Below are 13,399 nucleotides of genomic sequence, written 5' to 3'. Positions count from 1 at the left end.
CCCTCACCAAATACCTTAATCAAACTCTCACCACCTCCGGAAAAGATTATTGTAATGATAGCACATTTACATAGAAATTTCCTTATAACAACCTGGGATGGTAAGTAGTGTCAATTATCACCATCCTCATTTGATGAGGAAAGTGAAGCTCAGAAAGGATCTTGGGATTGTAGATTTAGATCTAGAAGAAAGACCTCAAATAGTCCAGCCCATCCTCCACCCTTCATTTTACAGAGGAGAAAAGAGAAGCTCAGAAAAGGGAAGGGACTTGCCCAGGGTCATGCAGGCAGGAAACAAAAGAGCTAGGAGTCAAATGCAGGTCTTCCTACTCCCAGATGGGGGCTCTTTCCATTACATCATGGCTGAACTTAGCATGTCTCATCCTTTTCCTGAACTAGACAGACAGGTCGATTCTTCTCTCTGAGGGGCCATTGGTCAAAGCAGCCTGTCATCCCCCATCTACAACCAGCTCCTTAGCTCTGTGCTGATCTCCCTGAGCAGTGATCCCCAAGTGTTTACACAGAGACAATGATAAATAAGGCCCTGTTGTCTTCATTGATTCCTAGAAATTCAGCTTTGCCTTTGCCCCTTAAGATCTCCAAACTCCTCCCCAAGGGAAGCTACCAGGGCAAGGGCAGTGGGACCAGAGGCAATTGGCTGGGGCAATGCACCTGGAGAATGGAAAGGTCACAAGGAGGAGGAAGTTAAGTGTGTCTGTCTCCAAATGTCACTGGCAGTGAATAAGTCATTTGTCATTCACACACACAGCAAGTCCCCATTTCTTAGGCCTGACACTGAGATGGTGCAGTCCCAAGGCCTATCAGAAGTAATGGAATCCAAGGATTTAAGGTTAGAAGAGAATTTAGATAACATATAGTTCAACTCTCTTATTTTACTACCTGAGGGAGGGGAAGAAATGTGCAGAAGGAGGGAGGATGGGATGGAGGAAGGGAGGATGGATGGGAAGGAGGGAAAGGAGAAGAAAGAAAGGAGGGAAAGGAGAAGGGAAGAAGGAGAGAAGGAAAAGGGAGGAAAGAGGGAGGAAGGGAGGAAGGGAGGAAGGGAGGAAGGAAGGAAGGAAGGAAGGAAGGAAGGAAGGAAGGAAGGAAGGAAGGAAGGAAGGAAGGAAGGAAGAATGGACCATTACCCAAGCTAATACCAGCCCTATCATTAAATCCCTGTGTGAACCTGAGCAAAATTGCTTCCCTTCTCTGAGCCTCATTTTTCTTCTCTGTAAAATGATGGGGTTAGATTAGATGGCCACTGACTGAGTAAAGACAATGTGAGCTCTAAGGATAGAACTCTAGAATGATAAGAAGCAGCCTATGTTCAACTGTCACACTGGACCCAGCTCATGATCTATTTCTCCCTAAACTCTGTCCTTGATGGTGGCCAACATCGAGCGGGTTGTTAGAGAACCCACTTTTTTCTCTCTGAACACCTTGTGTGGAAAGAATCAGAACACAAGTCCACAGGGCCCCTCTCCTATTTGAGGATTCTATACTTATAATCAACAGCTATTCAAGAGGCAGCATAGGGTAGTAGAGAACTGATCTCACATCCGGGAAGATCTAGATTCAAGATCTCTACATCCCAGTGGCTGTGACTACTCCTCTGTGAGTCACTTAGCCTCTTGCTGCCTCTCCTCCACCCAGTAACTCTTTAATAGTCTAAACTCCAGAGAAGGTGGCCTCTACATGAAAAATCAAGTTAAAAAATAAATTCATAGATGAGCACTGGCTTTGGAACTGGAGAAGCCATATTCAAATCCTGGCTCTGTTTTCCTCATCTGTAGAATAAGGGTGGGGTAAGACTTGATTTCCAATATCCTTTCTAAGCTTTAAATTCTCTGATATGAACCTTTTTGGCTTTTACTCCCTGAGACTGAAATGGCCAATGTTGGTTGCAATTTGTATTTTTCAAAGTATACAAAAGAGGAAAAGAAATAGTAGCCATCATTACAAAATGCAATCAGGCCCAAAATTCAAGTTTAGCTGGGTTTCACCAGCCAGAAGTTTAATTCCTACAAGGTATGGCTCCTGGTCTCCCCTCCTTCTAGTATTTAGTCCATAGCACATTCCAGCCCTGGGCTAGACACACAGTTGGTGAGCATTTATTGACTTGCTGATTGATTGATACAGAGATGTTGTAGTTAGCTGGGGGCAGTTACTTCCAATCTATTCTAGGAACAGTGATGGAGCAGATGACCTCCAAGGCTGACTCCCTGCCCAAAATTTCATCTGACCCTCAGATCATTCTAGGAAGTACCCTGCCCATTTTTATTTTTATTTTTTTAAACAAAAAGTAAGGCCTGGCCAATTCATCAGGTGTAGAGCTGGAAGGCACCTTAGAGATCGTGTAACCTTATTTCTCTCATTAGGAAATGGAGGCCTAGAAAGGGTCACATAGACAGCAAATAGCAGAATTGGGAATGAACCCAAGTTTTTTGTTTTTGTTTCATTTTGTTTTGTTTTGTTGGGGTTTTTTGCCGGGCAATGAGGGTTAAGTGACTTGCCCAGGGTCACACAGCTAGTAAGTGTCAAGTGTATGAAGTCAAATTTGAACTCAGGTCCTCCTGAATCCAAGGCCAGTGCTTTATCCACTGTGCCACCTAGCTAGCTGCCCCTGAACCCAAGTTTTTTGACTTCAGATTCAGTGCTCTTTCCAAGACAGAGAGCAATTGGCTGGGTGGGATTAGAACCTGGATTCCTGACTCCCACCCAGTGCTGCAAACCTGAAAGCTATTTTTGTAGTATTTTAAAATTCTTAGGAAGCCTAGGACAAATCTCTTCATTTCTCCTAGCACAAGCTCTTCTCCACTTAGCCAGCTGTTTTTCAAAAAAGGCTCTCACCCAAAAGAACCCATTGTCTTCCCACCTTGGGAAGCTAGCCCGTGATCAGAACAAACTCCCTTTATTCTTGAGGTTGGAAAATGCCTTTATCCTGAACTTGGCCAATCCAGCTACCTCAAACCTGGAACGGATCCCTGCCGTTATCTAGTGCAACTTTGGGCAAGTCATTTGCCAAATGGTGGTGGTGGTGGTGGGATTGGACTGAATGAATCTAAAATAGATTCCAACTCTAAGATTCTGCATCTAAGAAGAAAGCCATATCTAGAATGTCTACATCACCCCTGAGAAGTGGTCCTGCAAATTTCTACCTGAAGACCTCATGGTGGAGGTCACTGTCTACTAAGTCAGCCTGTTCTACTTCAAGGACGCTTATAATTGTTAGGAAATTTTCCCCAGTATTGGCTTCTCTGAAACTCCCTTCCCCCTACTACTCCTAGGGTCAAGCAGAATAATGAAAAGAGTGCTAGATCTTGAGTAAGACCTAAGTTCAAATCCTAGCTCTGCTATCAGTATGATCTCAGGCAAGCCATTTAACTTCTCTGGGCCTTAGTTTCCTCACCTGTAAAATGAGGGAGTTGAACTAGATTACCTCTAAACTACCTCCTAGATCTAAACCTATGATTCCAGGACATAATCTTCCTTCCATTGACAGCCATTCAAAATACTTTAGATAGATATCATATTATGGGTCTCTCCTTATCCCAAGGCTTTATTTCTCTATTCTGAACACTGATCTCTCCAGTCCCTTCACCATCCCCATCACCCTCCTCCGGATGCCCTCTAATTGATCAATTCCATCTGGCTCTTGAAGAGCAGTGAACTGTCCCCTGGTCACATGACGCCCACCCCAGGAGCACAGGCCTTGATGTAAACATATGGCTCTCTGCTCTGGGCCTGCCAGTCATTTCCACAGAATCTCTGCTCTGGCTCTCTGCGGCTCAGTTTCAAGGACTGTTGTGAGCATTTTAACAAACATGGCAAATGGTCCCCCCTCTCAGAAGACAGCCCATCGATCCTGAGGGGAAATAACCTTGTTATCCATGTGGGTTCTGTTCTGGGGACTCCAGCGGAGAGGCCGCTGCAGCCTGGTTATTAAAGCAAGATGTTTGCCACTTGAAAGCACAGAGGAAAGATCCCATTCCTGGCACCAATTGGACACAGCATTTCCACCCGACATTCCAAAGCATCTTTCTGGCAGCCTTTCCTCTCCCCTCCCTCCAAACAGGGGACAAGCTGAGGGAACAGCGGTAGTCAAACAGTAACAGACATAAATGGGGTTGTTCAGATTGAGTGGGTGGCAAAGACCCCGGCCCAAAACTGACTGGATTTTCAGGAATGGAAGGAAAGGCTCCTAGGCTTCATGCCAAATTCAATCATAGAATTTAGAGCTGGAAGGGTCCTTAGAACAAAGAATTATTTTTTTTAAGTTCATACACTATTAGAGTTGTAAGAGACCTTGGAACATAGAATGTCACTGTTGGAAGGAACTGTAGGCCATGTAAGACAGAGAAAATGGACTATTACAACTGGAAGAGACCTTAGAACACAGAACATGGAAATGTAAAGGATCCTGAGAGTACAGAATGTCAGAAATAGCAGAGGCTAGAGAGATTATCTTGCCCAAACCCCTGCAAGGAAACTGAGGTCCAGAGAGGACCAAAGAGGTCCAAAGGGTTTTGCAAGCCCAAGGCCACACAGTGAGTTTGTGGCATGGTTTATGACTAGAACCCAGTTTTTCTGACTTCAAGTCTGGGTCTTTCTCCACATAGCAGGCTATGGTACTAAAAGTGCCCAATTCTTTCTCTCTCCCCAAATCTGAACATGAAGATTATGGGTAGAAGCATGAAATATGTCCCTTGGGGACCATTTAGCTTTGCTTAGATGAAATCTCAGGCTGAGGGAGAAAGCAACATTAATTGCATTTAACAGAAGCTGCCTTCCTCCATAAACCTTGAAAGAGAATCATTTCATTTGGCAAAAGTGGGATTAGAGAAACACAACACCACTGCACCCATACACAGCATAGGGTTACAAAACACCATCTGAATTAACAGATTAGGAAGTTTCTGAATTTCTAAAGGGCCCAGCCCAGGGGAATTCCCAAACCTTCCTTGCCAGAGCAGACAGGAGACAAGGGTAGAGGCCAATAGGAGCCAGGAGCTATATGAGAGAGAAAGCCTGGGAAGTGGGGGAGGCTGGGGGACACTGGGCCCAGGGGAAGGACACTAGGCCTCCGGTTCTGGCCCCTCCTGACGCTTGCTGTGTGACCTAGAGGGAGTCACTCTACCAGCCCTTCAAGCTCTAACAAACCCTTTCAACTCTACATTCTAACATGTTGTGTCTGAAGGCTTTAATATTTTACATTTTAAGCTTATTTACGGCTTCTAGGTCCAGAAACTCTATCCAAGAGTGATTTCCTTCTTCCTTCACTCACAGCACCCTACTACAGCCATTATGGGCAGCAATTTTAGGATGAGGATAATAACAACAGTAACCTGGCTTTATAGAGTGCTTTAAGGTTAGCAAAGTACATTATGGAGGGAAGGGAGGGAAAGGAAGGGGATAACCATTTAAATGTACTAAGCACTTTAACAAATACCTCACTGGATCCTCACAATGATCCTGGCAGGGAGGTGCTATTATTATTATTATTATTTTACAGATGAGGAAGACAGAGGTTAAGTGACTTGGCCAGAGACACACAGCTGGTGTCTGAGACTGAATTTGAACTCAGGTCTTCTTAATTCCAGATTTGGAGCTCTCTCCACGAGCCACCCACCAACTGCCCTTATTTACACTCTCATCTGATCTTCACAACCACTTTGTGAAATAGGAATCATCCCCATCATTCCCCAAGTATTATCTCCATTTTACAGATGAGCATAACACCTTGCCCATAGCAAGTGCTTAATAAAGTGGAGTGGAGTTTAATTAGAAGATCTGAGGCTCAGACTCAACCCAGGTGTTAATCTGGTAATTAGCAGAGCTGGGACAAAAAGCCAGGTGTCCCAAGGTCAAGACCTTTATGACATCACTACTCCGTTAAATTACTTAGGCAGGCACAGAGAGAAAGGGAACATTCTAGAGTAGCCAGACTTTCTACCAAGGGCAATGGCAATCAGGCTAGTTCTGGGCATGGGAACCCCTGTGTCTAAGCCCATGCCTTCAGCACCTACCCTATCTCTGGTGGAGACCAGCAGCTACTGTGAGGCCAAGAAAATGAAACTGACAAGCTGTCAATGACCTCTTTGATCGGGGATGGTTCAAATCTGGACTCTCAGCAAAGGAGAGGAGGATGGAGGGGCAGAAAGAGGGCTGGGTTTCATGTCAGAGGACCTGTGTTCAAATGCTTGCTGTCTTGGGGGCAGCTAGGTGGCACAGTGGATAGAGCACCGGCCCTGGATTCAGGAGGACCTGAGTTCAAATCTGGCCTCAGACACTTAGCACTTACTAGGTGTGTGACCCTGGGCAAGTCACTTAACCCCAATTGCCTCACCAAAACCAACCAAACAAAAAAAACCCCAAATCCTTGCTGTCTGTTATTGCTTGTGCTCTGGTGAGGAGACCCTTCGGTCTCTCTGGGGCCATGTGTCCTCCTGAGTTAGACTAGATGATCCGTGTGGTTTCTTCCTACTTTAAATTTATAACCCTAGGACTACCATGGTGTGCTAAACTGTGTGTGTGTGTGTGTGTGTGTGTGTGTGTGTGTGTGTGTGTGTGTGTGTGTGTGTAGGGGACAGGGCAAGTATCGTTCCCCCCATTTAACAAGGAGGAAATGCCCCAGGAGCAGCAGCCACCAGCCAGAGGTGACTCACCGAATGTCAGTGGAGACCGGAATCCCAGTCTTTTTGGCCACAACACACTGCTTTCCATGGCAAATATTTCCCCAAATTTAAGCTGTGCATTATGAGGTAAGGGAGGTCAAGGGAGGAATAAGCATTTCAATGTGCTCTTATTCTCCCTATTTGACAGATGAGGAAGACAGAGGCAGACAGAGGTTAAGTGACTTGCCCAGAGTCACACGGCTGGTGTCTGACATCTGTGTAATAAAACTGCTTTCCTCCACAGTCCCTATTCCTCTGGTCACTTGGTTAATAACTCCTAATAAGCGTCACTCTGAGGGAAATGCAGGGATGTCCAGCCCATCACTGACCTTGAAATAAGGAAGGCAGTTATCCCTTCCCACATAAGCCTAACTCTGCTTGGGTCTCAGGAAGGCTGGCGACCCCAGCCCACTTGGAGGTAAGTGTCACAGAATTTCCTGACAGAGGCGGTGTTCATGCCAGAAGTTCCATTCTATGCTTCCTCTCTGCCATGACAGCTCCAAACAGGAGAGGACCCCTCCTCACCTCCCCCCACCCTCCTAGAAGCAGTCCTCTAGAGCCATAAGGAGCCCCAGCAACAGGGGTCCCCAACAGTTCAGAGGTCCTTGTCACCCACTGTTACAAGGTCCCTGCCAGGTCTTGCAATCCCACATTTTATGTTTTAGTATTTGATGCTCCATTCCTTCTGGCTTCACATTTTGCTTTAACACCGTGGCCAGGCTCAAACATTCCATGTCCTAGGTGGGGTTCCTCCCAGCTCTTTTCCAACATCCTCCCTCCTCAGTTTCCAGCCCTAAAATTCTATGTTCCACCGTCCCTTTCAGCTCTGACATCCTGCAATGCTCTAACACGAACCTGTGTATTTGGAAGAGATGGAAGAACAAAACACTTCCCCTCAATGGGATCTGTATCATTCTTTTGGTCTCGTCGTGCATCACACAGACGGCAGGCCATCCCTCAGCTGCTTCCCTTTCTACAAGCATGTCCTCAGAGCCCATTTCTTGCCCCATCCCTTCTCTCTAGCAAAGGCTTTAAAAAACAAAACAGCACCCCCCCAAAAAAACTTCTTTATTAGGCCCTGCCCCCAACATGTCCAAATTACATTGAGTTCAGGTCCCTGTTCCTCAATCGCGCCTTCCTTAGCCTCTAACACCTAAGTCCCTGCTCTGCTCTGGCCAAGTTGCCTCCCTTGGGCTGCCCCAGACCCAAGCTCACAGTCTTCAGACTTCTTCCCCTCCTCCTTCCCTCCTCCTCTCTCCCTGTCCCTTTCTCTCGCTTGAGCAGCTCCTGGCTGCCAGGCAGAGCCCACAACACACTCACAGCTTAGCTCAGCTCCAGCCCCACCATTGGCTGCTCCTGTAGCTGGGCAGGAGAAGCAGCAATTCCCAGGCAAGGGGCTCTGACAGCTGCTGCTTACAGCCCCTGTGCAGGACACACACGTCCACGGGTACAAAGGCACAGGATGAGGCCCTCTAGACTCATGAATATATAACAACATAGAGAAACACTCAAACATACGCTGCCACCTGCCCAGGCCACAGACACACAAACATAGAGTTACATAGGAATACACGCACATTCCATCCACCTACCCTAGACACACAGCTGTACCTGCAGACATATGAACACACACACACACACACACACACATGAAACCAAAGATATTTCCTCACCACACACAAAAAGATCCAAAAAGTAACACCCATACACACAATTATCACAGATATCTAACCATACAGCTATTCCCTTCCAGCTCCCCCCAATAAAAACACACCACCACCCTCTATACATACAATGCAGGCATCCTTTCCACCCTCACTTCCAAAAAAACATTAAAAAAAACATCCTCCCAGGCTTCCCAACAGCCTCAGGTCTTAGCCAGCTAATCCATCAAGCTGCCCTGGTTGATTTTTCTAGGGGAGGAGAGCTCCCCAAAAAAACTATGCTTAGAGGTCATGGCCAGGGTCTCATTTTTGCAACCCCTGACAGACTTCAACCAGCCTCCATGCCTGAAATCCTGAGGTAGATAGATGGGCAAGAGGTAAGTGAGGTAGCCCATCTTGCTGCGCTGGGGCTTTGGCCATGGGAGGGGGTTGGATTCCCACACCTAGAAGCAGCTGGTCAAGTCTAAGTGCTTACCTTACAGTGTTTCCATTTGGGTCTTCCCTCGGAAACATCTCTTGGCTCTCACTGTCATCACCTTGGTATAGTTCCTCATAACCACTTGCCAGGGTCTTCCCATCCCCGCTCAGATCCATCCTTTCCCGGATGCCAGACTAATCTTCCTTATCAAGATAAGAATCGACTCTGGCACCCCACTGCTCAAGAATTTCTGTGGCTCTGCCTGGCATTCAAAGCTCTCTAGAATCTGACACTACTGTACCTTACCAGCTCTATCTCATATTATTCTGCTCCACAGCTCTAGATTCCCACCAGGTTGGACTCCCCCTACTGTGAGCACCTCTACGCCTTTGCTCATGCTATTCCCTAATGCCTACAATACCCTCCTCCCCTGCATCTCTATTTGTTGAATAATGGAAAGGAAGCTAGATCTTAGAACACAATGTTAGAAGGGGAAGGAAACATCAAGATCTTTTAGTTCAATCCATTCACTTAGTGGATAGAGAAACTGAGATCAAAGATGGGATATGACCAACCCAAGGTCACACTGCCAATTAGTGACGAAATCAGGATTAAAACTCAGTTCAGTATTCTCTCCACTACAAACAACAGATTGTTCTACAATGCCCAGCCATCACTCATCCCCACCTGACCTAGAGCTGGCGTCACCCCATTGTATCCAACTATTTCCTTTCCCACTTTCTCCAGCCTGGCTGCCACCTCTGGGCTAGGCAAGCAGCCCAGTGGAGGTCAGCTAGCGGGCTTGGGATCTGGCTCATTCAGTTCAGCCTGGTGCTTATTGTTCCTGAGCTTGGGCAGGAGGAGGGGGGAGGGGAGAAAGACTTGACAGAACACGACTGGAGAGTGACTTCTCCCTCACTTCCCCGCATCCACCTTATCTATGGTGTTTGGCCCTCTCAGAGCTTGATATAGGGCTTTAATTAACAAGTCTAGGTTCTTTCCCTCAACCCTTTCATAATAAGTACAGATATGGGTTATGTCAACATCAACATCAGTTGGAAGGGGTCTTCTTTAACATAAAATGTTGAAGATCTGTCCAACCTCTCCAGGCTAACAAATTAAGCACCCTAGATCTGAACACTAAGTAGACTCCCCCTTCCCCCCATCACCAACCAGGTGCTCTGCTCCCTTCCCAACCAACCTGCCTATGTAAATACACTTCATACACGCAACCAAAGGGGGTTTTTAAAAATCCCAACCCTCCTTTAACCCCTCCAGAACTGGCTAGAGAGAGCTAGCACTTTGTCTCACTCAATCTAGTCTGTATCTGGAACTGCCCCAATTGTGTTTTTCATCTCCAGCTCCATCCTCTACTTAATCAATAACATTTATTGATTACTATGTACCTGATACAAATAAGGAGCAAAAAAGTTCCTGTCCTCAAGAAACTTAAATTCTAATAGGTGAGAAAATATGTATGTAAACAGATACATCCAAGAACCTTGAGAAGTTGAAACAAGGTAACCCTGGAAAAAGTTAATTTCCTCCTCCAAGAAAAACCACACTATCACCTGCCACAAAGTCCACCTCCTACAGGAAGCCTTCCAGATCCAAACAGAAGGCTAATCACACATCTTTCACCCTTCTCATACTGGACTTATACCTCCCCTTCTATACAAATAACATAAACATTATTTTTATTATAGAATCTACTTGCTCAATGTCACGTAGGTAATGTTATTGCTGAGTTGTTTCAGTCGTGTCGGACTCTTCATGATCCCATTTGGGATTTTCTTGACAAAGATACTGGAGTGATTTGACATCTCTTCTCCAGCTCATTTTACAGATGAAGAAACTGAGGCAAACAGCATTAAGTGACTTGCCCACAATCATACAGCTAATCAGTGTCTGAGCCTGGATTTGAACTCAGGCCTTCCTGACACCAGGTTTAGGGTGCCCTTTCCACTGTACCTAGTAGCTGCACTCACATAATAGTTAATAGTTAATAATAGTTAATAGAAAAATCCAGGACTAGAACCCAGATCTCCTGAGTTCAAAGTCATTGTTAGAGACCTTGAAATTTCTGCCTCCTGCCTGCTTTCTCTTTCTATTCTCTACAGGAAGGAAAAGACAAAAGGGCTGTGTACCCCCCCGGGAGGGCTAGGGAAGGTTAGAAATTCTGGATCTGTTGTCCAAAGGGGCAAACAATCCCACTGGTTTAGGCAGCCACAGGCAGGGACCTGGCTGGCAGGCAGATTTAGCCATCATATGCTTGGCTCCTCTAATTAATCTGGACTTATTAGCACAACCTGTCAAGGCCAGAGAAAAAGCGGGATGGGCTGTCCTTGTCTCTGAGGCCTGCAGTGACGCATGCCCAGCCACCAAGCTGCCCTTGGCCCACTAATGAGGAGACAAACAGAGCAGGGGGCTCTGCATCCCATTAATCATAAAATCCTAAAGCCAAGAGGAACTACAACAGTCATCTGGTCTACAGCACCTCTGACAAGTGGTCAGTCAGCCTCTACTTGAAGGCCCCCAGTGATGGGGAACTCACTACCTCCTGATTAGGCTCATTCTATTGGTACAAAATTCTTCCTGATGGTGAACTGAAATCAGCCTTCCTATAATCAAATATCAATGGGCATCATCTGGAATGGCTGGCTCTAGAATCCACAAACCCCATGAGGGTTCATACATCCCATCTCTCCTGCCTACTACTTGTGGGCCCTTGGGGAAGGTGCATTTAAGGTCTCTGGGACTTGATTTCTTGATCTGTAGAAATGAGGTGGTTAGGGGCAGCTAGGTGGCGCAGTGGATAGAGCACCGGCCCTGGAGTCAGGAGTACCTGAGTTCAGATCCGGCCTCAGACACTTGACACTTGCTGGCTGTGTGACCCTGGGCAAGTCACTTAACCCCAGTTGCCTCACTTTAAAAAAAAAAAAAAGAGGTGGTTGGATTAGATCCCCTGAGTTTCGCTTGACTCTTTTAAGATTATGATCCTATAAGCCTAGGTACTAAACAGGGTTCTGGCATGAGGCTGACTGGCCTGGGCATAGATGGGCAGGACAATCCCAACAGTAACAGATTCTTCCCCACCCTCTTCAGTTCTACCTACAAGTAGCCTCTGGGGGCATTGTGAAGCTGCTTCCTTTCTCTGAGCTGTCTGTGAAATGAGGAAGTTGGACTAGATTATTGCTTAGATTTCTTCCTGCTCCAAAGCCTCTGACCTTTTGACATTCCAAGTCAGTGGCACAGCCAAGCCTGAAACCTGTCTCCCGATTCTTTATCCACTGTTCTTGTCATTGCAATAAGTACCCTCCACTGCCCCCTTCACTTAACATGTGAAAAAATAAAGGTCAGGGAGGGGAAGGCATCACACAGGGTTACTGGTTCCCAGGCCTCTGGCTTCACTGCTCAATGGTCCTTCCCCCAGCCCAGCCTTTCCTCCCTGAATTGTGTGTTCCTTTACAACAGTAAGAGGATTTACAGTCTAGAATCCTATAACCACAGAGCTGGAAGGAACCCCAGAGGCCATTTTAATCCAACCCTTTGTACCAGAGATGGATTCATTAAAGTGATAACTCTGTCTCATGCATAGGTCCTTAGGCCCCTCCCAGCTGGGGCTGGGAAGTCATGTGGCTACTCAGAAAGAGCCAGAACTCTTAAATGTATGCTTCTAAGTTCATACCACTGCTCTCATGGCAAGTCATTAATCTCTCTCTGAGCCTCTATGTACTTATCTGTAAAACGGGCATTGTCATCTGCAGCATCTACTCAGCAGGGATCAAATGAGATAGAATACATAAAGCCTTCTGCAAATCTGGATATGCCATAAAAAGTATCTTATTATTATCTTCCCTCTTATGTAGATGAAGAAATCAAGGTTTGGAAAGATTAACTCATTTGTTCAAGAAGACACAGATATTAAGTGGCTGAGCTGGGACTTGAAAACAGGTCTTTTGATTCCAGACCCAATGTTCTTCCCACTACATTGCACTAATATCTGATCCTTAATGAAAACGCTTTTCAGACTTGTAACCTATCCTAGGTCCCACCATGGGAACATATTCTTGGCCCTTGTATGCCCTCCAGAAAGTCAAGTCTAGGAGCTAATGGGGGCCTGAGACCTAAAAGAAGAATGGATCAGCCTCTGGATGACAGTCATCCATGGTTTTATAACTCACAAAGCCCTTTAATATATCACTCCTGTATGATCCTGTGGGTTAGGATCTAGACGAACAAAGGATGATGGTCAGAGCTGGAAGGGACCTTAGAGATGACTGTCTATTTCACCCCCCTTCCATTTTTTTATAAGAAAGGATACCAAGGTACGGAGGGACATAGGAAATCAGTGGCAAAGCTGTTCTTTCTATACCCTGGGGTTCTGGGGAAAGGAGAGAGGATCATAGGATTCAGAGGTAAAAAGACTCAGGGGGATCCTGTCTCCAGACACTGCCCCAATTGGACTCTGGACCAGAGAGGCCTGTTCCCAGTGCTCCTATCACCTACATTCCAGTCAGATTGTACTATTAACCTGTAACCTGATCTCATCCTGTTCACTTTGGGCCACTGTGTATTTATGCAATGCCTAGGAAATACTCCCTTTGAGTCCATTTAAACTCTTCTTTCAAGGCTAAGTTC

General features: G+C 46.1%; 1 protein-coding gene across 10 annotated transcripts in view; it reads right to left on the bottom strand.

Moving 5' to 3' along the window:
* Positions 1 to 13,399, bottom strand: part of LOC122740557 (DAB2 interacting protein) — a 336,399-nt gene that overhangs the window by 52,132 nt on the left and 270,868 nt on the right. The window contains exon 1 of one of the 10 annotated variants that reach the window (XM_043982903.1): positions 8,816 to 9,131. The exons of the other annotated variants lie outside the window; for them this stretch is intronic. Within the exon in view, the coding sequence (XP_043838838.1) occupies positions 8,816 to 8,934 (119 nt within the window). The 5' untranslated portion in view covers positions 8,935 to 9,131. Of the gene's footprint in view, positions 1 to 8,815; positions 9,132 to 13,399 lie in introns of those variants that run through there. 10 annotated transcript variants of the gene reach the window in all.

The sequence above is a fragment of the Dromiciops gliroides genome, chromosome 2, assembly GCF_019393635.1.
Source record: "Dromiciops gliroides isolate mDroGli1 chromosome 2, mDroGli1.pri, whole genome shotgun sequence".
In the NCBI taxonomy this organism is placed as follows: Eukaryota; Metazoa; Chordata; class Mammalia; order Microbiotheria; family Microbiotheriidae; genus Dromiciops; species Dromiciops gliroides.
The sequence above is the reverse complement of the archived record's forward strand: the minus strand, read 5'-3'. Positions and strand labels throughout refer to the sequence as shown.